This window comes from Haliotis asinina, chromosome 8 (genome assembly GCF_037392515.1).
Source record: "Haliotis asinina isolate JCU_RB_2024 chromosome 8, JCU_Hal_asi_v2, whole genome shotgun sequence".
NCBI lineage: Eukaryota > Metazoa > Mollusca > Gastropoda > Lepetellida > Haliotidae > Haliotis > Haliotis asinina.
The window spans coordinates 38,942,042-38,967,287 of NC_090287.1; the positions used below are offsets into that span (position 1 = coordinate 38,942,042).

At 43.5% G+C, this 25,246-nt stretch overlaps 1 protein-coding gene across 1 annotated transcript in view; it reads right to left on the reverse strand.

The window, feature by feature from the left end:
• Positions 1-1,979, reverse strand: part of LOC137293592 (cysteine-rich motor neuron 1 protein-like) — an 85,241-nt gene extending 83,262 nt beyond the window's left edge. Inside the window, exon 1 of the mRNA XM_067824228.1 lies at positions 1,232-1,979. Within this exon, the coding sequence (XP_067680329.1) occupies positions 1,232-1,568 (337 nt within the window). The 5' untranslated portion in view covers positions 1,569-1,979. The remainder of the gene's footprint in view (positions 1-1,231) is intronic.
• Between the last annotated feature and the right edge of the window lie 23,267 nt (positions 1,980-25,246).

Below are 25,246 nucleotides of genomic sequence, written 5' to 3' on the forward strand. Positions count from 1 at the left end.
TCAGTATTATCAATATCTGAGATGTTTTGGACACGAGACGAAATGCTCGGTAGTATCTCCTTTCCTCGCCTCGGTGATCATCACACTGATAAAAGCAGGTTGAAAATTTAAAAAAGAGTCGAGTCAACAGTCTGCATCAACCTTTGTCTACAACTGAAACTGCACGGCTCAACCAAACGTTTGAATGACATCGCGCGTAAGAACTTGGAAATGAGCCAAGACATGCCGCTGTTGTGGTCTCTTGCTTGCGGCAAGCAGACGACGCCGAGTTCTCCCCTGCCTCCCTTCAAATAATGAAGAAACCCCTCCCTCCATTCTCGCCATCCCACGAGACCTAATCCGCCAATATCTAACTAAAAAACACTGCCGAGCCAACGGATCCATGTACGTTGTAAGTGCTCTACACCGTCGGCGTTCATTCTGTTAACCTTCTACCGTTTTCTCTCATATTCGTGTTTGATATGCAAGGGTCTGCCGTTCAGGCATAACCTCCTCCCCTAATACAACACCGCGCCACTAAACACCAGCTCATCTTCGTTTATTGTTGTAGCCACCCCCTATCCTCGACCCTTGTTCGTTTATTTTTGTTTACATCTTACTGTATACATGTGAGATGATGTGTTAGTCTCGCCAGGTGCTATGCACGCCTCAGGTGTGGATTGTGATAAATATGACATCGAATATCTTTGTTTTCGTACGAGATCCGTGTTCGCTTTATAACACAGTCTTGTCCATGGCCAGGTCGTGGTGTGGGAAGTTGTTGTGTATTATGTCCATGCTATCAACATTGCTATCAATCTCCCTCATTGAAACTCGGCTACAAAACCTGCTTACCGGACTTATCATAGCCGCATAAATGCCGTAAACACACAACAAGCCGATGAAATCGAACAGAATTGGGGTCGTTGGTGAAATATGCAGACAATTTCATATGTCCCAGAGTGGCCCAAATTGACAAACAGCATTATTTGGAGCGACAGCTGTAGGTCAGATATTCCAGAGAACGAGGACCTGTTTGTATGTCATCGGTGTATAGCATTACATAAGCTGTTGCCGCGACAAAACACGGCAATTCAAACTTTATTGTATGTAGAACTCTCATTGATCTCTCGCCAATATACAGGCTAACTCGAGCAACAAGTGTAGAAAAGTCGTAACTTTCACAGCATGTTATGCAGTGCAACGACCCGTTGGGTAATACATGAAAGGTGTGTAATGTCATATCACCTACCTCTACAAATACCGTCGTCCTGTCCTGATATAGCCTGGCCCACAGCGGGGGAAATAAAACACTTTAGTCCGGGGCCACATTTGCCGAAAATACCATACTTGCCCCCACAAGTTTCGTTGAGAGCCCGTGCACACTCCTGGCAGCACCCGCAAATATCAGTAACGACCCCGGCGTGACACTGGTCCCGGGGGACGGGTGGGCACAGGTCTGGGTGACATATCCTACAGTTGATGGCCCTCGTGGGTCCAGGGGTACACAGCAGAGTGACCAGTAGAGTCACACACAACAGGAGTCGACTAGACGTCCTGACACCGATGCCGTAGGCTTGACGCCGCATACCTAACTACTTACTCCCACATCGAGTTAGTGACTCCACGTCTTCCCCCTATGTCAGTTACTCTTCGTATGTTCCGATAGTCGTCGACTTAGAGAAATGAGCATTTTACAACGGTGCGACATCACAAGTTACCGCTGCACTACAGCGCTTATCTTGAAAACAAACACTCGCCAAACTCCGTATGTCGGCCGAGGAGCGGGCTCGCTCGGTCTCGTGTGGTAAGGAGTTCATTTCCGGTGTGAAATCTACAAGTCATCCGGGTACTGGCTGCCTCACGACCCAGTCTGTGTGCCGAGGGGGGTAAGGGGACTGCAGGTTGAGAGAAAGACACAGAACGTCTCTGAGACCCGAGAGAAGAGGGCGAGCTCTCAGCCAGCCCTGTACACACCTGAATGGAGGTAGCAGTAACACTGTCAGTCAGCCTTCAGCTTGCGTGACCTGGATAGATGGCCAACGTTATCCCGTGCTCTCCGCCCGCAGTGAGCCAGTGAGAGAGAGAGAGAGAGAGAGTCAATTCAGGCAGGTGGGGGGCCCTGTGTCCCAGACCAGGGACTTTGACACATCAGAACAACTCTCCACCAGTGCTAGACTGCACTCCTGGACGACAGAATACCCCTTGCACAAGTCGCGACTTTGCCCAATACCTGAATTAGCTCGTTATGTCCATTTATCAACTCTTGACAATTCTATTATCATGTGTCCCACGAATGATTTACACGCACTATGTCATTGTATCATACTGGGCTTAACCCTCCATGAAACAACCTAGAGTTGCCACAAACTACACTTACAGATCAGGGGCAGAATGCCCTGAGATGAGGTGTCTGCTTGGCAAAACGTACTTATTTCTTCCTGAGGAACTTCAGCATTTTTTAGTAAATCTTCCACAATCTTCTGACCGGGCTGGGGTTGTATTTTACAACTGCGATTGTAAGATGACAATGGTATTTTATTTCAGATGAATAGGTTTCATATTTTTATTTATAGACGAAAATAAAAGGTATTTTCAGTTGAAACAGCGTACAGAAGTGTTCTCCACACTTTCATAACATGTCAGTGTGTAGAAATCTCCACCAGACGCTAATTATGCAGCTCGTACAATCATGACACTGCCATGTCAAATGTTTTGAGGTGTGGAGTTTGTTTATATAAATCGCAATGTACATTATTTGTTTTCCCTTTCCCCCTAACCACGAATTTGTTTATACCACTGATAAATCACGAAACATCACACTTATGTTATCGCCATCACCCTGAATACAAGATCAGCAAGACCGTGAAGGCGAGCACTCTACCGCTAAACACCACCGCCCTCCCTTAAAGGTGTCGGTATCTGCGTAGTGGGCAAATCGAATGAATAATGTCGCTGATATTATTAGATATGACTGAGTTAGCAAAACCTACTATGATGTGTCAGAAATTTACGTAGTTACTCTATTTTAGATTTTGCGACGTTTGCAAAAGTACTGGTTCATTCTTCCTGAACCATCTCATTAACGTGATGTAGACGACGCCTGAGAGACGTTCTTCCATTGTGTGGCGAGGGAGAATTGGTCTCCAGCAATCCACCCTTGTCGTAAGATCGGAATCATTTCATGTTTTTCGACTCCGTTGATCGTATCTGTATTGGGGCGGTGCGGTAATCAAATGTACTGTCGAAAGTATGAAAAAACTTCTTTTTTTTCACATTAATCTCTACAATTTATGTAGTTGATATGTGAAAGTGTAAAGAATCTGTTAAATAAAGTTCGACCTAACTACAGTTCCAGTGGCAGGAAGATAGGGAACGTAATAAAAGACTTTACTGAGGAGATATTAGTGCAGCAATGAGAAATGCGGATTTTTTCGGAGTCCAGTGCGACTTAGAACAGACCATGGCTTTATGCAAATTTAAGAGACGACTAACGGGATCGGGTGGTCAGACTCGCTGACTTGGTTGACACATGTCATCGGTTCCCAATTGCGCAGATCGATGCTCATGTTGTTGATCACTGGATTGTCTGGTCCAGACTCGATTATTTACAGACCGCCACCATATATCTGGAATCATGATTGCTGAGTGCGGCGTAAAACTAAACTCACTCTTGCCCGATTATTACGAGTAAACGTGCCTTTCTTGAATACTTCACACGCATCCCACCGAATGTCCAGTTAGACCAGAAAGGCTTAGTTCGACATATCCTATTTCTAGATGTGTAAATGTGTTTTTGGAATACAGACTAACAGCCTAAAACAGCTGTTTGTCTATTTCTGGTAATACTGCAGTGGTTAAAGCGTTCGCTCCTCACACCGAAATCCTGGGCTCGATTCCATACAAGGGTACAGTGTGTGAAGCCCATTTGTGGCGTCCCCCGCCGTGATATTGCTGGAACATTGCTAAGAGCGGCTTGAACGAAACTTTCACGAACCTCTGTTCCGGAGATCGATGCTCATGACGCGAGTCACTCGACTGTTGAGTCAAAATCCGCGAGGTATCTACATGTATGTGGAATATCGCCGAGCTCGACGTAACGTGTATTATCCACATGACATCATTTATTGCCTCTTCAACTTAGTTGCATTTCATCCATGAATCGTTGAACTAAAAGTGATTTCTATTTCTGTTAAATCGCCCAATAACACTCCTAAGAATGACCCGCCGCCTGTAGCTGCTTAAGACGTGATATGAAGTTCAATGTTCTCAGCAGATCTTCAACCGAATCAAAAAGACAAAATGAGTTCAGCAAAGGAATTCTTATTTTATAATCATACATTTTTTCCGTAATTTGTTTCTATTTGCTTTGTCGATTTATTATTGTTGATAATTGTTGAAATAGAATGAAAGTTAATTTATTTTTTAATGTATATTCAAAGTGAAACATCGGCGAGTATCTGGTTATGTAAAACATCAATATACCTCGTATCCTTCAATAGGGGCGGTGAAAAAAGCCTAGTGGTTAAAGCGATCGCTGGTCACGCCGTAGACACGGGTTCGACTCCCCACATGGGTGCAATGTGCAACACCCATTCCAGTTGTTCCTCTTTGTGATATTCTTGGTGAGTTTAGTCTATTTTCAAAGACAGTGACTTCAGTTTTATTCTGCTTCTGGCAATATTCCAGCAATATCACCGCTTGGGACACCAGAAATGGGCTTCACACATTGCACCCATGTTGGGAATCGAACCCGAGACTTTGGTGTGACGAGCGAGCGCCTTAACCACTAGGCTACCCTACATCCCTAAATCCTGCTAAAAGTGACACAAAAGTACACTCACTGCCTATAATACGGCCTCGCCCAACAAATAAAACAGCGGATAAACTGACTCTGTGATGTCGTTCCTGATTATGGACGCCAGTTTAAATCTGCATTAAACTCAATGATACCCCTATAAGACATATTGTTAACGCGTTTAGACACACGATGCAGGTTTTATCTCCAAGCTGCCAAACCCTCTATTTCCATCCATATCTCTACTGCACCAATACACTGACACCATCGCATCCTCAAGAGTACCAACTTGCACTCGCTGTTCCGATATAATACGATTTATATACTACTCTCGATAACACGAGATATTTATGTAGGCATGTATGTATGTATAGACTATATGCAGATACACGCGTACATGGCCGCAGACCTTTATCTCAATGTGGTACTGGAGTTCAGATCGACATCAATATGGATCTTTTTTCCATCCCTTGCACAGCTCACGGGCACGGGCTTTTTGATGTCGAGCGAGACAGGTGCGTTCGCTCGTGAAAGCTCGTGTTTGATGCCCAGCCTCGTGGATTTGATATGCGTTATTACGGTCTTAATTAGCGAGACCAATAATGATAATGTTCGGTGTATACCAAACGAAAGTAGACGGTTTTACTACACCTTTCAACGAATCAGCCACGAAACTTGGAGAAGTTTGACTGACATACGTTTGACCTGATTATCAGAGAAACGCCTCGGCGCAGTCATAACTTCATATTACATCACTGCAAGGCTAATCTGCATATCACGTGACCGGACTTTTTTTTTCTTGTTTGTAAACAAACGCGCACAAATTCTGAAGTTAGAACAGACTGGCTCAATAGAAGCCTTTCGGTGGTGTGTACGTATTGTTAGGGTACTTTATATTGATATGCTTCAACAACTGCGACAGTAATAGCATATCTTCATGCATCAAAGTGACCGTATCACAAGCATTTCTGTGAGACTTCGATGACAGAACATGGAAAGGTACAACCAGTGCGCAAATTGAAATAGTGAATTTTATGTTATGGGAGGTTTTCTCAGTGAAAGTAAACCATTCTGTCACATATATTTATATAGACGATTAGACTCGTTGAAACTGCAACAGATAAGACACGTGAATGGACTGTGTAGGTGTGGCGCTGACCGCATGTAACTCTGGGTAGGATAATGCGTCCATGATATATATGGAAACCAAGGGGTCAAAATACCAAGAGGATTGGGTGGTTATCTAAGATGTCGCCGATGTCCGGGACCTCTGTCAACTATAGCTGATGTAACGGAAAAACAAAACTGTTCCAAGGGGAGTTCATCGCAACCCACCTCCTTCTTGCTTTTTGTGTTCTTGAAGACCTTTGTAAAGTGCTCTGTCATCGAATCGCATGGTGACAATCACTGGATTGTCTGGTCCAGACTCGATTGTTCACAAACCATATCGTGTATCTAGAATACTGCTGAAACAAATACATACTCAAGATATAATCACAACTGTACCATCGAGTATGCTTTTAGCAGAGATGCCTTATCAATTTGTTAAGAGTTTTGTCACTTCTATTTGGTGTTCGGGTGTTGGATGCTTTCTAAGGAATGGTTCTTCTGGGCACATTGCACATCAGATCTGCATGTATTCCGGGACACACTGGGTGATTGTGCCCAACGGCTAATAACGTGTGTCAGTTCCTTCCCAAACTGTATACTGTTCGCTCCTCGCAAGTATTCAATGGCATTAATCCTCATCTGGACACACAGACCATCTTCATTAACATAAGTAGTGGAATGGAATATTGGCTACATACACAAACCCACTCTCTATCCGTGAAGGTCCGGGTTAGAATGCATCATCAGTAACTCATGCTTGTCATGGGAGGCGACTAACTGGATCGGATGGTCAGGCTTGCTGACTTGGTTGACTCATGTCATCGGTTCCCAATCGCGTAGACTGGTGATCATGATGTTGATCACTGGATCATCTGGTCCAAACTCAGTTATTTACAGTCCGCCGTCATGCAGCCAGAATATAGCCGTGTGAAACCAAGCTCACTCACTCACTCACTCATGCAGTCAAACGCTTATATGTTCACTCGATGCTCTTAATTTTGATTACTGGATTGTCTTGTCCAGTCTATTTATACCGACTTATCTCACATAGCAAGAACATTGTCGTGTCCGGCATTAAACAACAAAAAACAAACAGGCCCCCAAATATACGTTGACACATGCATGATATTGTTCCCATATGACAATAAAATACACATTGATCACGAATCGGCAAATAAATGAAAGTAGTCTTATTAATATATTTATGCCCATGTGCAACTAAAATAAAAGCAAACGTGTTTAATTAGGGTTCATCAAAGTTCAGCTGCGATTTCATTAACCGGCCTTGGCCCATCACTGTCACAGATAATAGATATTATCACGTGATACGTGTACTTATGAAAGTGAAGAGTGTCCGGCACAATATCGCAGGTAATCTGACCAGGCCGTGTATAGATCTGGCTGCGGTCAATACCCGGGTCTGCGCTATCTCCGTCAGCTTAGCGGACGGCGGTGACCACACGCACACCAACACGCGTGTATGCTGGAGTTGCGTTAGGGAACTAACGGGGTCGGGTGGTCAGACTTCATGACGTGCATGGTTGACACGTCATTATATCCCAGTTGCGTAGATCGATGATCATGCTGTTGATCACTGGATTGTCTGGTCCAAACCTCATTATATACAGACCGCCGCAATATAACAATATTGCCGAACGCGGCGTAAAACTGAACTCACCCACGTAACTCCAGCCCCCAACAAACTCGCAAACAAAATATTTCACACGAGCCCCACCTAGGGGGATTACACGTTTGCCCCATGTCGTAATTTTCAGCTGACAACCAAAGCCCAGACATATTGAATTGAAAAGAGTATACATCTTATACCCAAGCCTGTTCTCTCTGTCCTCGTTTGTATGTAACCGTTGTTATGAATAGGGGCGCAACTCAACACCGGTGTGTTTTCATGCCATGTACATTGCAACAATGGTACAGTTGATAACACATGCATATCTTATAAGTTAACGCCTATGTAGTGAACTCCGATGGCTTACAATCTCCACACCTAGGATCCCGTACACACATGCATTGTGTGGCTGTCGCAGGGTTTAAACACAACCCTGACATGTCGGTATCCAGGTCGTTAATCTCCGCCTACGGGATGTGCATGGCACGGAACGAGACTCCAATGCACAGTGGACCCTGTGAACGACAAAATTTAAGGAACCAATATACAGACGGTACCCAGTTACCCAGACCGCGTGAACTACTACACGTAACGTATCACTATATAGATGGTACCTAGTTACTCAGACACTCTGAACGACGACACGTAACGTATCACTATACAGACAGTACCCAGTTACGCAGTTGAGTTTATTGCCCATTCGCCCATAGTATACTGCGCTCAACAGGGAAGCTGATGTCATCGAAGTACGTCATCGAAGATGCAATATGTATCGAAATAGTGGTCATTCAGTATTGCCTTTAAAGTCGGGGACATGAGGACATTGACCTTAGTAACTATCAAATTCATCAGGTCGGTAATTTAGACAGCGGGGCTCATTCCCCTCAGCATCTAAGCGCGCAAGGACGATCGTAGGGGCGGGGCTACAGCCTAAGTCCGGCGTTCGATTCTCTGCGTAGATACAAGGTGTGAAGCTCATTTCCGGTGTCCCCGCCATGATATTGCTGGAATGTTGCTAAAACGGCGTAAAACTAAATTCACTCATTCGCTCTTAAAGATGGCCGTAACGTTTACTTACGAGTTACGGTAATACTGTTCATAGGGTCCCTGATGTATATAGCAAAATACTGTAGCTGCCAGTCCCACCTGGGTTTCACTGGGAACCTCTATCGAATTACAGACAGTATTACCTCTCAGAGAGCTGGGAATGCAATAGGATTAAGAGCCCCTCCGATGATTGAGGCAAAGAGGAGATTCAGGTTGTCGACGTGAGGTGTCCGACACAGTGTAAGTGGACAGTTTCCTTAATCATTATACATAATGGAGCGCATGGAGGAACTTAAAATTGTCCGCCGGTCATTGCCCGTCCTAATCCTTGTGTCTGAATCACATATTGTTTGCTTGAATGGCCAGGAGGTTTTCATTCGTAAGTACTCGCCTCTTTCCGTAACCTGCAAGAAGGCTTGTCGGAATGACACGAGTAGTTACGAATGGGAGGATTTAGGTCTTCGTGCGACTTGAATGTTTCCGAGTTTTTCAACCAATACTTAAGACTACCGCGTTATAATTTCCTTTTAGGGTTGACTTTCAGTAACACATGACTGTCATAAGAAGCTACTGACGGGAAGGTTGTATCGGTTTTCCTAACTACATTGATGTATGTATAACTATTCAAACTACAACGGTCATTGCTCGTGATGTCCATCACTGGGTTGTGCGGTCCGGGTTCGAATACCTACAAAGGACCCTCATGTAGCTGGGATAATCATATGCACGGCGATAAACCCTAAATGAACAAACAAACAAACAAACAGCTGAGACTTGCAGTAGGAGAGGCAGCTCCGTGGATTCTGTTTGAGACAGAACATCTCTGCATCGTATCCCACTAGCGTAGATTGTTCTACATCAATGCTCATGTTGTCAATCACTGGACTATCTGGTCTAGATTTGATTATTTATACCTGGAGTATGGGTGACTGTGGCTAACGTAGTGTGGTGCTTGATAACTCCGACCAATCGTGATTAGGATGTTTTACTTATCTGTACGAGTGTTCACTGCAATGGATGTTCACGCTACCATTGAGTGCATGTTAAGGCATGGGGGTATCCAACCATTACTTTGTTCTTTGTGTGTTGTTTAACGCCCTACAGCAACATACAAGGCAGCGTTTAAATAATCGACCAGACAATCCAGTGACTGACATCATGACCATCGATCGTATTTGGGATATCAACCAAGTTATCTATATAGAAGACACAACGCTGATGTGGGTGGCTACTGTTGTAGAGGTGAAATCCGAGGACTATCCCATCTGCAGTGAGTTAGTGAATATGTTACGCTGCTCTTAGTAATGTTCCATTAATATCACGGCAGGGAGCACCAGAAATGGGCTTCACACACAGTACCCATGTGGGGAATCGAACCCAGGTTTCAGCGTGACGAACGAACGCTTTAACCACAAGGCCACCTCCGCAGTGTCGCGTGATGTGTTAACTAGTCTGTGAACAGTGTCATAATGTGAGCTCCAGCCACTAGTCAAGGTATGCAGAGTGATGAAACCGTGTCTGCGACAAGACATTCACATTTCTACACACAGTTTTAAGTGGCCATAAATCCAGTCTCACATTCACGTCAGTCTGCATGGAATGCAAGGTCAAATAGGCAACTAACGAGCAGGTGGCGTCATGACGTACATGCCAAGTGTAAAATATCCAAACGCGTTCACACATGTCAGTCATGCCTGTTCACACGACAAAGTGTAGCTGCCAAAATTTCTTTTCTTTTATGGACTGTCGTAGTATTAAATGACTTTAAAAACGTCAGCAGTGATCTTCTCGAACAACCCAATGCCTAGACTTGCACATGTCTCTTTTGAAATTACAAATATTCCACTCACAATTCTTAAACTACGTCATCCGTGAAGATTCAGGTTAGAATAGGCCTTCAGCAACCCATGCTTGTCGTAAGAGGCGAGTAAAAAGATGGGTGGTCAGACTCGTTGACTTGATTGACACATGTCATCGGTTCTCAGTTGTGCATACCGATGCTCATGCTGTTGATCAGCGGATTGTCTGGTCCAGACTCGATTATTTACAGACCGCCGCTATGTAGGTGTGCGACGTTAAACAAGAACCAACCAACTTAACTGTTTACCTGTCAGGACTGCCCTACTCTCCCGTAATCTAGACTTTGATATTATAAGGATGAAATTGCGTAGATTTATCGTTCGGTAGACTCTTGAAGCAAGGCTATCAAACACCATACAGGAAACATTGACGCTGGCTCTGGAAGTAGGTCACGACATGTTGCGAGGCCTTAGTACTTCCGGTGACAAACAACGTTTCATACTTTTTCAAATCTTCTCATGGCTGTCAGTTGACTGTAACGAACCGATAATCCTTGCAGGAAGAACAAATTTCCAATCTGACTATCCCAAAATTAGCCAGCCTTGCTCCACGGCTGTACTGAATGTTGAGCTCATGGATGTGTAGTAATTCTGTCCCTCGAAGAGGCAAGTCTAGATGAGCGGACAGCACCCCAGTCTGTTGTTGTTATTTTCTCTCATGAATTATAGCATTGCAACTATTAATTTTTACCTTAAACACTCATATGCAAGTCAACTATTACGACTTTAAACATTTGTAACAGCAAAACATGGGTGTACACTTGGTCCAGTCTAGTGAAGTCACATTTGGCGGTCGCACAGTATAGAACCAGAACCGACTTTTTAAACAATGGAAATCTGTTACCGGAAGTAAGTGGGACCCCGTCTCGCATATTGCAAGTTGGCGCCGGGAACCGGGAACCAGCTTGTTACCGGAAGTAGCGCCTCGCGAGACGTATGTATGTATATATGAATATGTCTTAGGATAGGTTTGCACGAAGAATATACCAATACTATATCAGCAGATTTTTCGTAATTCTATCCTTCAAAAAGACAAGTCTAGATATGTGCACAGTACTAAGGGCGATGATCTCTTATTTATATTTTTTAAAGAAATTTTCATCTAAACCATTAATTATTACCTCAGAGACTTCTGCAAGTCTAGTCTAGGAGGAAGAGGGCCATTTTGGCTCGTGTTTTAGTGTTAATGACAGTTACATGGTATATCGTCAATAAACACCTGCAGCCTGCCGGATAATGAGATCACCTGAATGTATCCAATGTTTCTAAATGAGACAGCCACTGGCAGCATTAGTGAACTAATCCCTAGTTTATTTGATGTTATTAATGTGTCACATGTTTGTCAATGACTGTTTATATGTATGTGTGTGTGATCGTACAAATGTTTTTATCAGCTTTAGAATTAGACGCGGAAGGTTGAAGTTATATTTGATGCGTAGAAAGCTAGGATTATCACAAAAGAAATTGTTGGCACAAGCAAATATACAACAAAACAAAAATGGTTACTTGATGAACGTGAACTTGAGTATCACAGTATGTTATGGACCTTGCTATTGTTTTCAGCCTATACGTTTCCATAGCGTCTACAATGGGCTTTTTGTGGCAGCTCTCGTTTTCGGCAGTGAATTCCGCTCAGAGCACTCACTGTCTCGAGATCAGGGTAGAGCCAAATGGCCAACTGTTCTTAATTCATTCTCTGGATTTTAGGTCTCTGTTTTTCATCCAAGTGATTAACGTCTTTGCTCTGCACCTCTTTGGTTTTACTGCAATGTAAACAGATGTGGCTATTTGACCATTTTAAAGGATTTCAGTTCATTGATATACCTCAAACTGAAGTTACAAGTGCCCTTGCATTAGTGTAGATGTCAGTTAGAGCAGATATTATGTTTGCCTAGATCTACGAAGCTTTCCTAGCGCTAAGAGAGCTGGGTGCCGTTATTCAAAACGATCTTAGCCTTAAGGTGACCATAACCCCATGCCTTAACGAAGTCTTAGGGTGCTAAGGGTGCTTTATGCAACATTGGCACCAGAGCCTAGATTTTCGAAGCTCTCTTAGCGCTAAGGTAGTCGTAAGTGCCATACACTAACATCAACTTGCCACTATCACAGCGCCAGCACAGCTTCGAAAATCTAGGCCAAGGGCTTCACTAAGTGATCGCAGTGGTAATATGTTTAACTTAGATGTTCGACTGTCACACTGCTAAGGTGACCGTTGGTCCATGCATAGGTCGTAGGGCTATGATCTCTTTTAGCAACGGCAGACAGATCAGCAAACGTGAAGCACAAATGAAGCCTCAAAGGAATACATACTTGTTACATAAGTGTTATCTCCCCTCAATTTCATGTACATGCTATTGGTGAGGATGTCCATCATGTCACACGTAGTTTTCCAGTTACCGTGGAAGGCCTCTGGGTCTTGTTTCACAAAACTATCGAAGCACTCCGACAGTCGTAACTCCTATACAGTCGTAGCGCTACCGTACGTAGCTCTGAAACGGGCCCCGAACATGATGTGATCAACTATCAACTGACATTGTTTGGCTTGTGGATTTATTCTACCTCAGTGCTCTATACAAGGATTGATATATTTTGTCGATAAATGTATGTTATTCTGTAATTGGTAGATCAAATTAGCATCTGGCATTGTTAGTGACTGTCTCCTTCAAGTAGGGTTAAACTTTTGTCCTTCTGAAAGGGTACGTAAGCCACGGTACATTCAAAGAAAATTAATACCTATCACTATGCTATTATAGATTGGTCTTCAATGGCTAGCATCTGAAGGTTAAATACATGCCGGTGGCAAAAATAGTGTTAGTCTCCATGGTCCCTTGCGTGATGGTCTACCCTCAGTTGCTGGCGATATATAGCAGAGGTTTACAAAGTGTCGCGTTTAGAAGAATCGTTTTATTGTCCCCTTGCTAGGTTTAAATTTAATTCTGAGACATTCTGGTTGTTTTACTGACCTTTTCTGACAGGTATATATGTCTTTTAAGTCTGTTATGTATAGATTTAATAGTCACGATACAGCTGAAACACTTCCGGTGTGACTTTAAATTTTATTTAAACGCCCCGATTCTGTGCAATGGTTGCTTCCTCATCTTCCAACTCAGGTGACCCCTGGACTGGTGGGACAAAACGGAAACCAACACTGACCACTTTCGCTACAAAAACATGATTCAGTTGAAATGGTGCGCGCTTTCTACTTATCGGAACCAGCATCAGCACGGTTCGTGTTTTAATGGAGTCTTGTCGTCTGACAGTTGTGTCTGTCGTCTGCCAAGCCTCCATCCGGTCAACGGAGATCTGTGTGGAGGCAGGCCCCAACCCCGACCGCGCTGTAACCGATAGCCTTATTATCCAGCTCATCAGGGTCGTCTTACTGTTTGTTGTCTCACCTCGAGCCGCCCACGACTTTATTGAATAAATCAATTTTTGACCGCTGTCAATAAGCGCCATTGCTGGCAGATTGTCCACACCTAGTGAGAGACCAGCTGTTGATCTGCGTGAAGTTTAATATGACGGTGACAAGAATGCATGGAGAGCGGGTGTCTTGCAGAGACTTGCTTGACACTGACCGCAGACAGGTCATGGAAATGTCACACGACATCCACACGGTTGGGGAGGAACGGGGATTACCACGTGAATGTTCTTACGAACTTTTGTTTTTGGGGTTTTTTTTTTGTTTTTTATCTGTTTTGGTTTTTTTTATTAACACTGTTTGGCATGAGCAGAAATGGATCATGGGCACGAAAACATAACACACCATAACCCATGCAACTTCGCATCTACATATTACGACCACCCTCGATTATCCAGATTAGCTTGCAGTTGTCCATTCCAATTCCATATAATAACACTGAGTTACAATGTATTGGATAATACGCACTCTCTTTAGCCGGTCCCTGACAAGAACCGTGTTCAGTTATGTCAAAATACTTGCACGTTTGAGGGGCAGTGGGGTAGTCTAGTGGTTAAAGCGTACGCTCATCACGGCGCAGAACGGTTTCGATTCCCCACATGGGTACAATGTGTGAAGTCCCCCGCCGTGATATTGCTGGAACACTGCTAAAAGCGGCGTAAAACTAAACTCACTCATACTGCAATTTTGGATGCAGTGCACCACCACTCGATGCGACACATTTCGGATAAAACGCTGAACACGGTTACATCATTAACTGTTGCTGGAGTAGAAATTTACCAATTAGTAACAACACACTACGAAGACGCTCACTATCTGTATCAGTACTATATCATATGTCCCGATGTTCTGATCAGTTGAACACCCGTGAAGATCTAGGGTAGAATAGGTCTTCAGCAACCCATGCTTGCTACAAAAGGTCGAACATGCTTGTCGTAAGTGGCGACTAACGGAATCGGGTGGTCAAACTCGATGATTTGGTTGGCACATGTCATAGGTTCCCGGTTGCGCAGAGTGTGGCATTAGACAGCTTTTACCAATAGTCCAGCAGCGGGAGGACACCAGAAATGGGCTTCCCACTTTGTAACCATGTAGTGCGTCGAACCCGGACTTCAGTGTGAACACGTTTTTGAGATACAGTCAGATTTACACTGTAGGCTCTGCTTTGACACAGGCTTCGAAGAAATTGTGAAGGGAGCTACGGATTTACATCGTCTATCTTTAAGACAAGCAGGGCGTACCAATTTCTCAAACCTTTCTGAAATATCCAATACCGTTAACTTATCGGCAAGTTAAGATTTCGGGGATGGCTGTAACTGGTCAAGTGCTAGACTAACGCTTAGTCTCTGAATATATATACATATAATTTTGATTGTAACAAATAGACGTCAACCATTGAAATTGAAACTTCAGATATCTATGGACGTGCTTCATTTAAGGTTTACCATGGCACGGAGGACTTTCCAGTAGGAGTGAGTGAGTGAGTTTAGTTTTACTCCGCACTCAGCAATATACCAGCTATATGGCAATCCAGTGAGCAACAACATCATGTCGATCTGCGAAATTGGGAACCGATGACATGTGTCAACCAAGTCAGCGAGCCTGACCACCCGATCCCGTTAGTCGCTTCTTACGACAAGCGTAGTTGCCTTTTATGGCAAGCATGGGTTGCTGAAGGCCTATTCTACCCCGGGACCTTCACGGGTGCTTAGCAGTAGGAAATATAATGTGGTTCAGGTACGGTGAGTCAGACTAATCATATGCGTGTGCGTACGGGGTGGTGTATCGGGGTTGCTCGACATGTGTGCTCATCATAGTGGTTGACAACGGAAATCTGGCGGTGGCGGAGGGGGTGTCACTTTTGAAAAAAGGTGGGCGCACACTTATAACACCCTTGCAATCCCTTCTGAATCCCCTATGTCAAGTCAGACTGCCCTCCAACAATAATTTGATCCTGATCTGGCAGGAATTCTGTTCAACCCCGTTAACTCTCTCACTTTTACAGAGGCGTGGTTAGCACAATGGATGAAGCATTTATTCATCAGACGTCCCCGGGTTGAATCCTCACGTACTATGAAGGCCATCGCCATGATGTCGTTAAGAGATAGCGTTATATAACCTTAACTAGTAAGTCGACCTGGAGACACTGGAGAATACGTACATGAACCAAGATGGCATTGCATGGTGACTACCCAGTTAGCACCATACCATCATACTTGCAGTGAGGAGGCACAGGTGACAGAACCGTGAATGGCAATGTCGAGTTGTCAAGCATAATTGAGTTCCTAGACGCGCCGGAACCTTTCGATGTGGCGCGGTATTAATAAAACTTCTGAGAATTTTCTTAAGAGTTAAGATTTCTTAAATCCACCAAGAAATCTTAGTTTCCATAACAACCTTCTTATGTTGTAAGAAACACTTAGATAAGTCATTTTGTTCTTAGTTTACTTCTTAACTTTAAAAGACCCCATGAGGACACCTAACTAGTTAAGAAAAATAACTTTTCGTTACACTCCACTACTGAGTCTAACAGAACCTAGTAGGGGGTCACGTAAGGTAACCTTTGAGATTGACCAATCAGAACACAGCTTACCAAATCGCGAAAGTGGACACTTGCACATACCTTTGTAACTTTTACCTCGGAAAGTTTGTACCCGATCGATTCCGAATGCTATTTTCCATACAATAATGCTCACAGAGCACGCTACAATACTGTCAACCGTGAGTAAACAGTCGCTGAATATAGCGTTTTTGTAATATTCAAGGATGTCAGGTTGCGGAAATATTAGCTAATGGTAACCATGTCATCAGAAAGCCCTATGTTACAGGTCAAATACCAGTGTTTTATGCGGAGTTTGGTTTATTGAGGGATCAGTGTCAGTGACTAGCGATTTTTTAAAGTCCCTCCAAACCTTTAACAGTACCCATTGTCTGATTGGTTAAATCCATTCAGCCTTCTCGCGTTTGACTGGACGGTCATAGGTCGCTCAAAGGTTACCTGAGGCGACCTCCTACTAGGCTTTGTTAAACTCAGCAGTGGAGTGTAACGAATAGTACTGGGATTAAGTTTACATAGATTGTTATGTAATATAGCGGTTCATGGAAACTTTCACACAAGGAAGGATATTAATTGTAGGTGTAAGAACATTTTTAGATAAGATTTTTCCTTAGTTTGGGTTAAGAGAGAAACTAAGAATATTCTTAAACTTAAGAATTCTTAAGGAAACACAAGTGGGAAAACTAAGAAAATTCATAGAAGCTCTATGAATACCGCCCCAGGGGTTTAAATACCACGGTCTAGTTGCACAAAGTCTTAACTTTCATAAACTTACGATCGTAATCCGCCTTCATTGTCTTCAGATTGTTAAGTGCCACGATCGTGTTGGTTTGTGCGATCGTTTTGCTCCTAAATAATCGAGTCTGTACCAGACAATCCAGTGACAAACAGCCTGAGCATCGATCAGGGTTGGAGTGCATACCACGCTCGCTCTGTGTAAGAAGTAACCAAATGAATCGGGTAATCTGACACGGTGCATGGCAACCGTCCACGTACCCGACTATGGTTGGTGCTGACACTATCGATCAATGGAGTTTCGGATCCAGGGTTAATTACATTTAGGTTGCCTTTATAATCTTAGATTTTTGTCTATGGTGTAAAGCAACAAACATACAAACATTGTTGTATAAGATTAGAGGTACAGTGGAGATATAGTCTACGGCTGTTTGGTTAAAGCGTCCGTACGTCACGCCGAACACCCGGGTTCGATTCCCCAGATGGGTACATTGTGTGAAGCCCATGTTTGGTGTCCCCCGCCGCGAGATTGCTGGAATATTGTTAAGAGCGGCATAAAGCTAAACACATTCACTGGGGCAGGGAAGGACCAGGTGATGCAATAGAACCTAGTCATCGCGATGTTTGACGCTACATGGGGCTCATCCCGTGTAGAAATAATCACCGTGTTTATGCTGCCACGATAGAAGATTAACCAACAAAGCCCAGCACCAATATCTATTTGCTCTGATATGGGCCTTAATGGTTCCCAAAACTAAATTTCAATAGTGAGTTATACTCAGCAGATGAATAAATTTGCCAATATTTTCACGGAATATATATCTCTTTGAATGGGCCGGCATTCACAATCAAATCATTTGTGTCTACAATTGCTAGACCAAATATAGACAGGCAATGTAATTTGAGTATAACTAGGCATGTCACGCTATCCCGTGACATCAATGTACACACAAGTCCTTCCTTTTATTCCCACAAAGGCGGGTGTCGACAGTGGACCACGTTGTGCCGTGTAATCGACTCATTAGCCAAGGGTTGCCCTGTAGAGCTAGGCTTTGGGCAGGGTGTTGCTATACGTCCATGTGTATTTCTTACATGCTTCAACAGTGTATCCAAACACTGCGTATTTGTAAAGAGGCACATGTGGGAATTCATATGTAAGATATAGCACGATCTTTCATACTTTATTAAAAGTAAATATTTGTGTTCTTTGAATTAGACGCATGTATACTATTTATTTTTTCGATACAAATCTTTCAAAAAAAACCGTATGTCAATAAAATATTGTATTTTGATACCTTGCATGACAAGTAGAATCTGGCCTATTTAGCTCTTTTCGTATAACGCTTTTTAGACGTAACCGCAGAGGCCAGGGTGTTGTTGAATCATTGCAAAAATATTATATTTTTTCACGAAGTCGCACACAGTGTTCATTGTTGTACCGATAAGGACGTTATTATGAATCGTAATGTTTTTGTGTGACCTCCTTAGACCTGATCTAACCATACAATCTATGAACTGTAACTGGGTGACATGACTGAGGTTTTATACCACAGAGTATATATAACATACTAAACCATACCATTTCAGCTTTTAACAGGTGTTGTTCTTCCTCCTTCGACCATATGTTATATTTGGGATTACCTTTTTCTTAGCAGACGGGGGAAGATCGGGGTGGAATAGGTTTTCAACAACCCTTGCTTGCCACAAAAGGCGACTAACGGGATCAGGTGGCCAGGCTCGCGCGATCGTTGACTTGGTTTCCCAGTTGCGCAGATCGATGCTGATACTGCTGATCACTGGACTGTGTGGTCCAGACGCGATTATTTATAAATCGCCGCCATAAGGCTGGAATATTGCTAAGCGCGGTGTAAAACTAAATTCACTCACTTTCTCAGTAACGTCAAGAATCTCTACTTTGCTAAGAAAGTGCAATCACAAATATAACACATTCGCTATATATATTTGGTATACGTTATATTTGACCACTTCCTAAATCATGATATTGTTCTTGAACTCGTTGTTCTACGCGTACTATAATTCCATTAGAATGAATCTCCTTTGTACCCTCAGGATACAAGTTTATTATTCCTGTATATTTATTAGCATTATTTCAGCAACATGACGGAAGGGGTCTCAGAAAATGGCCTTCACACACTGTACCCAAATGGGGAATTGAAGCCTGGTCATTGGTGTGACCAACGAAACGCTTTTAGCCACAAGACTGCCCCACCGCCTCCGCAATCAATAACTGATCATGATATTGCTATATTCTCCGATTACGTAAACCGCACCGCTGATGACGTCAGTGTTCAGTCCTTACTGTAATCGATACACGCGATTTGTGATCGTTATTTCATATATATATCATCTTTGCTAATTACATGTTTGACTACAATGACAGCAATCTCACTCCGTGAATAGCTGGATCTTTATTAAACAACTGGCACTGGTATGACATCATTTATCATGTGTCAAGGTGGAGGGGATTAGATCTTAACTAATCAGGGTAATCTGTCTGAGAGGTTATCGGTCCGCCCAGGCTGTACTGACGTGTGTATCATGACGCACGGTCCTGGTGTGACCCTTGGTGCTATATGGCTATATAACTTTGTGTATGGCAATGGTATTCTATCACACCTACATATTTTACTTTTATCTCACGCAGCACCCTGTGAGCGTATACCTGTCTGCTGCAGGCGCCTCGACCAGTATCAGAATTAAAAATACAGCTGGCGTCATATATATTTTTGACATACGATCTTAGCTGGGTACACACAGGAGCAGTTGTGAGTGAGTGAGTGAGTGAGTTTAAGTGTCAATATCAGAATTAAAAATACAGCTGGCGTCATATATATTTTTGACATACGATCTTAGCTGGGTACACACGGGAGCAGTTGTGAGTGAGTGAGTGAGTGAGTTTAAGTCTACGTCGCACTCAGCAATATTCCAGCAATATGGCGACGGTCTATATATAATCGAGACAGGACCAGACAATCCTGTTATCAGTAGCATGTGCATCTATCTGTTCAACGGGTATACGATGACATGGATCAACCAAGTCAGCGAGCCTGACCGCCCGATCTCGTTAGTCGCCTATTACAACAAGCATGGGTTGATGAAGGGTCTACCCCGAATCTTTACGGGTGGAACATTTTGTTTGCATAAGACACCAAATGCTATCAGGAACACTCCTTATTAGACGGGCCCTATCATAACAGTAACAGGTCTTTTCATTGTGTAGCTCACTGTTACAGTAACAGTTACGTTTGTTGGATACTCGATGCTAAAAGGAACAGGGCCCCCTTCTTCAAGGCGATCGCAGCTCTACGACAGTCGGAAGTCTATGATGAAGTATGCGAGTTACGGATGTCGTAGAGCTATGGTCGCTTTGAGGAAAGGGGCCCAGTTCTATACACTCGGTACCGTTATGTTGTAGTGACTGTCCTCCTCATTTGGCACATCTTGGTGAGGTAGGACGCTGTTCTTCTTCTACATGTATTCCCTGATCCCTGCTCAGTGGTTGTATCGGAAGGTTTCAACGAAGAATGTTAATCAGCCGAAAGAACAAGTAATATTAGTATTACAAGACTTAGTAATAAATTTAATTAAATCAAAACATGATATTGATTGTAGGATATACGTTTAAGTCTTCCGTGTGAAGAAACCGGATTAGATTTTATATTTAGCAAACTCATCTTTGCGGGATCGGGTGGTCAGACGTGTTTGATGCACGTCACCCAGTTCACTGCTCAGCGTTAATCACTTCACCGTTTGGTCCAGCCTCGATTGTTAACTGACACCGTCATATAGCGAGGTCATTATTGTGTTCGGCGTTAAATGACATACAAACAAGTAAGCACTACTGGTCACCGCTGTATCATCATAACATAAACAGCATGCATACCGACAGCAATAAACATGCAAAACAATCCAATAACAAAAAACAATTATCAACATTTTACACAAATAATTTTCAAGTTTCCAGAGATGCTTTATGCATTGGGAACACACCGCTGAAGAAGACACTGCATCTCGGGGTTTCATAGCAGTATTTCAAGCCAAGTTGAAATAGGAACTGTTTCTGGTGTAGTTAGTTCATCTATTGTAATCACCCACCCGCACGGGTATCACTTGCCTTGAAGTGTTTATAAATGTCTTCAGGTATATCTCATCATTCCTTTCAAAGGTCAAATCCATGTGACACACGTCACCTGGCACCGAAAAACAAATAACTAGCCATTTAGAAATTCATGTTCCACATTATCCTGTGGTTTAATGTACAACAACGCTTACATCTAACACAATGCTTAACAATGAATATGACAGGCAACGCCACAATTCCTGCTGTGATTTATGAGTGTTTTGACAGGATACAATTCCTACCTGTCAGCCGACGATATGAAAAAAAAATCAAAGAATGTAGACCGAATTTTGTTCATGTTTATATGAAACAAAGGAATGCAAAAACAGAACGAATTAACGCTCGCGTCAATATCAGCCTCCATTGTAATGGATATTGTAAGCGACACACCTTTTCTGACATTAAGTAATTTCACTAACAAAAGATCGACAGCATGGTATTACAGACAGGGTGTTGCGTTACTATACTGAAAGTTTAATCGTTTTACTGTGGTTAGACACAATTTGCACAAATCCTGCCCTGTCAGCTTGGTGACTATGTACAGAGTGATAGGTAATTTAACACAGACAGGTACAAATGATTCACTAGGAAACCTTCCTCTCCCATTTAACTCCTTATATCAGGCAGCACTTATGTTACCCGTTAAAAGCTTTCTGTGTGAATAACAAGCGCTTTTGTTCGTCTCCTTGAGACCTGCTTGTTTCATATTAGATCTTTGTGCATGCCCCAAGACGAACCGGGATGAAATGGAGGTATCAGGCGGCATCAACGACACCACCAACTCCACCCTCGGTGCACGCGTGTAGTCTGTCAAGTCCTTGATGATTAAACGAGTGCCAGTCTGAGATATAATCAGTAGAGATCTTCCTCCGAAGTAGATTCCATGCGGTGTAGAAGATAAAATAGGTCCGTGATTGAAATTCAATAATTACACTATGGTTTCATGAAATTAGCAAGCAATTCCTGAGAAATCGGGGTGGTAGGGTAGCCTAGTGGATAAAGACCCGGGTTTGATTCCCCACATTGGTACTATGTGCGAAGCCCATGCCTGCATCCCTACATCCCTGACGTGATATTGGTGGAACACTGGTAAAAACGGCGTAAAGATGAACTCACTCACCCATCTGAGCAGCATTCACACAAACGACGTAAAAGACATTAAACCTTTCTTGTCTGACCTCAAATCCAGAGAACAATCTTTGCCAACCAATGCCATCCTCCGGCCGTCTGACAGAAGTATCATGAAGCCAGCACGACAGAGGGCCAACCGATGGCTTCATCGTGTCAGTTACTGACAGTCTGTCTACCGGTGCCATTAAGTTGTTTCCGCAGGACAGCTAGTAACTTTATTACCTGTCCGATAGGACTGTCATTAAGCCTGTATGATCTTATGACACTCTCTGAGAGTCAGTAAGTGAAAGGTTCAACCAAGTGGGCAATAGTCAACATTATATCAACGTTTGCTGCACAAGCACAGACATCTGTGGCAAACTTGTTAAACGGTTTTGACTTATTTGCTGTTTAACGCCGCACTCAGCAACATTCCAGCAATTTGGTGGCACTCTATAAATAATCGAGTCTGGACAAGGCAATCCCGTGATCAACACCATGATCATCGACCTACGCAAATGGGATGCGGTGGCATGTGTCAACCTGGTCAGCGAACCCGAATACCCGATCCTGTTAGTCGTCTCTTACGACAAGCATGGGTTACTAGAGATCAAACACTACCCGGATCTTTGCGGGTGTGTGAAACAGTAATAGTCATGACACAGGGTAACTACCCCACACTTCCGACAACCCGTGCTTCCACACTTAACAGCAGTATCGAAAGGTGGTAGACAGGGTGCGGGCTATGATGAAGGCGGAGCGGGACCTATTAATGCCACCAAGCGAGGACCTGCGTATGTCTCACTGGGGTCTGATCAATGGACGGGGATGTTGATACACCGAACCTGTAAACAGAGGAGGAAACTCTCCCCTCGGGGCATTCACAAAGCAGATTCTGCTGACGTTTGGCGTGTTGGCGCAACTTCTGGCGGTCTCATGGTAAATGTCATGCCTCAGAGATACCGCTGGACACAGACGAACAAGGTCCTCCGGCCACTGTTCACGCCCTGATCGTCTTGTCATTGACACTATTCATTCACCCCCTCCTCATCGTCTATGGGTGACAGTGGATGCTATCATGTTTCAATTTCATGCTTAATTAGTTGTGAAATAATCGAGGCAATCTCTTGACATTTTCCCTCGGAGCTATACAAATGAATGAGTGCACTTGAGACAAGATGCTTGTGTTGTGATTCGGGCGGTGACTGCTTTGAAAGTAAAAATCAAATAGGTTCATGGATGTTATCAAATTCAGTCATATCTGCATTGAACGTACAAATCAAATGGGTTTATTGAAACTGGATTTGATCAATTTCAGTTGTGCCTGCAGGCAATGACTCTTTGTGTTCATTAGTGACATATACCGTCAATGTCTTTACTACTGATGGGATCGAGTGAGTGTAGTTTTACGCCCCCTTTTGCAATGTTCCAGCAATATCACGACAGGCTTCATACATGAAGTCCATGTGGGGTGTGAGGATGGTTTAACACCGCTTTTAGATATAATTCCGGCGGGAGACACCAGAAATGGGTTTCATACGTTGTGTCCATGCTAGGACTCCGACACGACGAACGAACACTTTAACCGCTAGGCTACCCCTAGTGGTTAAAGCGTTCGCTCGTCACCCCGAAAACCCGTGGGCACAATGTGTATATCATGTCTGGTGTCCCCAGCTGTAATATCGCTGGAATATTGCTGAAGGCGGAGTAAAACCAAGCTGACTCACTCACTCAAACAGCATTTCACAGTGCGTGGCCTAGCCACGTTTTCATATGGCTCTATGCAAGTGAAAGACACGTAGTTGATCTCCCCATGAGTGAGCAGCTTCCTACATTACCTTGGGGCCGAATTCCTTGGCAGTCAGAGCGGGGATTCCAAAGGTCAAATCACCCTATGTAAAGGATAGTTGCTTATATAATGTCTGTGCCACTAGACCTATAGGTCGGGGCGACCAACAGCCTGTGATAGCCGAACACGTGGTCAAACAGGCGGACAAAATGGTCAACGGAGCAGAACGGCGGACGTGGTATATACTCCCAATGCCATTGGATTACATTAGGTCAGCAAGCTGACCATGGCTCCACACTGACCTAGAGATGGTACTGAAACCATTGCCATTTTTACTCTCTCTCCTTAAAATTCCTGGGTTCTGTTCCCTTCGAGGTTATGTGTATACAGCCAAGAGAGTATAGCTGTGTGGTGTTTGTATCAATATTCTAGTAATATCGCGACGGTGGACACCAGAAATGAGCTTCACACATTGTGCCCATGTGAGGAATTGAACCCGGGTTTTCGGCGTGACGAGCGAACGCTTTAACCACTAGGCTACCCCACCGTCCCTATGTATATGCGATGTACAGATCAAAGATCAACTAGTTCCAGATCAAATATGATTTATCTTTATCAAAAACTATGCTTGTAAAATACAAATAAATACATATACCTTGGTTATCATGTTTTAATTGCTCTGTTATGAGGACTTTGAATGAAAAGCACGCTAGCCCTGCGTGGAGCTGTTTATTTTGGGCCCCTGAACTTTGACCCAATGACACAGGCTCCCATGTCGCGAACAAACGTGAACGTTGACGCCGCATTGTGCTGTTGTTGACCCGTGTTGGTGACAGCTGGGTGCGAGTGTGTCCATGACTGCCTCTCCATCACAATATATAGCCGTCAACCACTTCTTGTCAACATCACAACTTGCAATAAAAACAATTCTTCATGTTGGAACCAAACACAACTGACCAGCGGGGCTAGTGGGTATTTAGCAGCTTTGCAGCTACACGACAAAGGCTTTTTATACACTTCCTCATCACGCACCTGTGTGGTGCCTTACAGGGGATGCAATATCACTTCCGTATCTC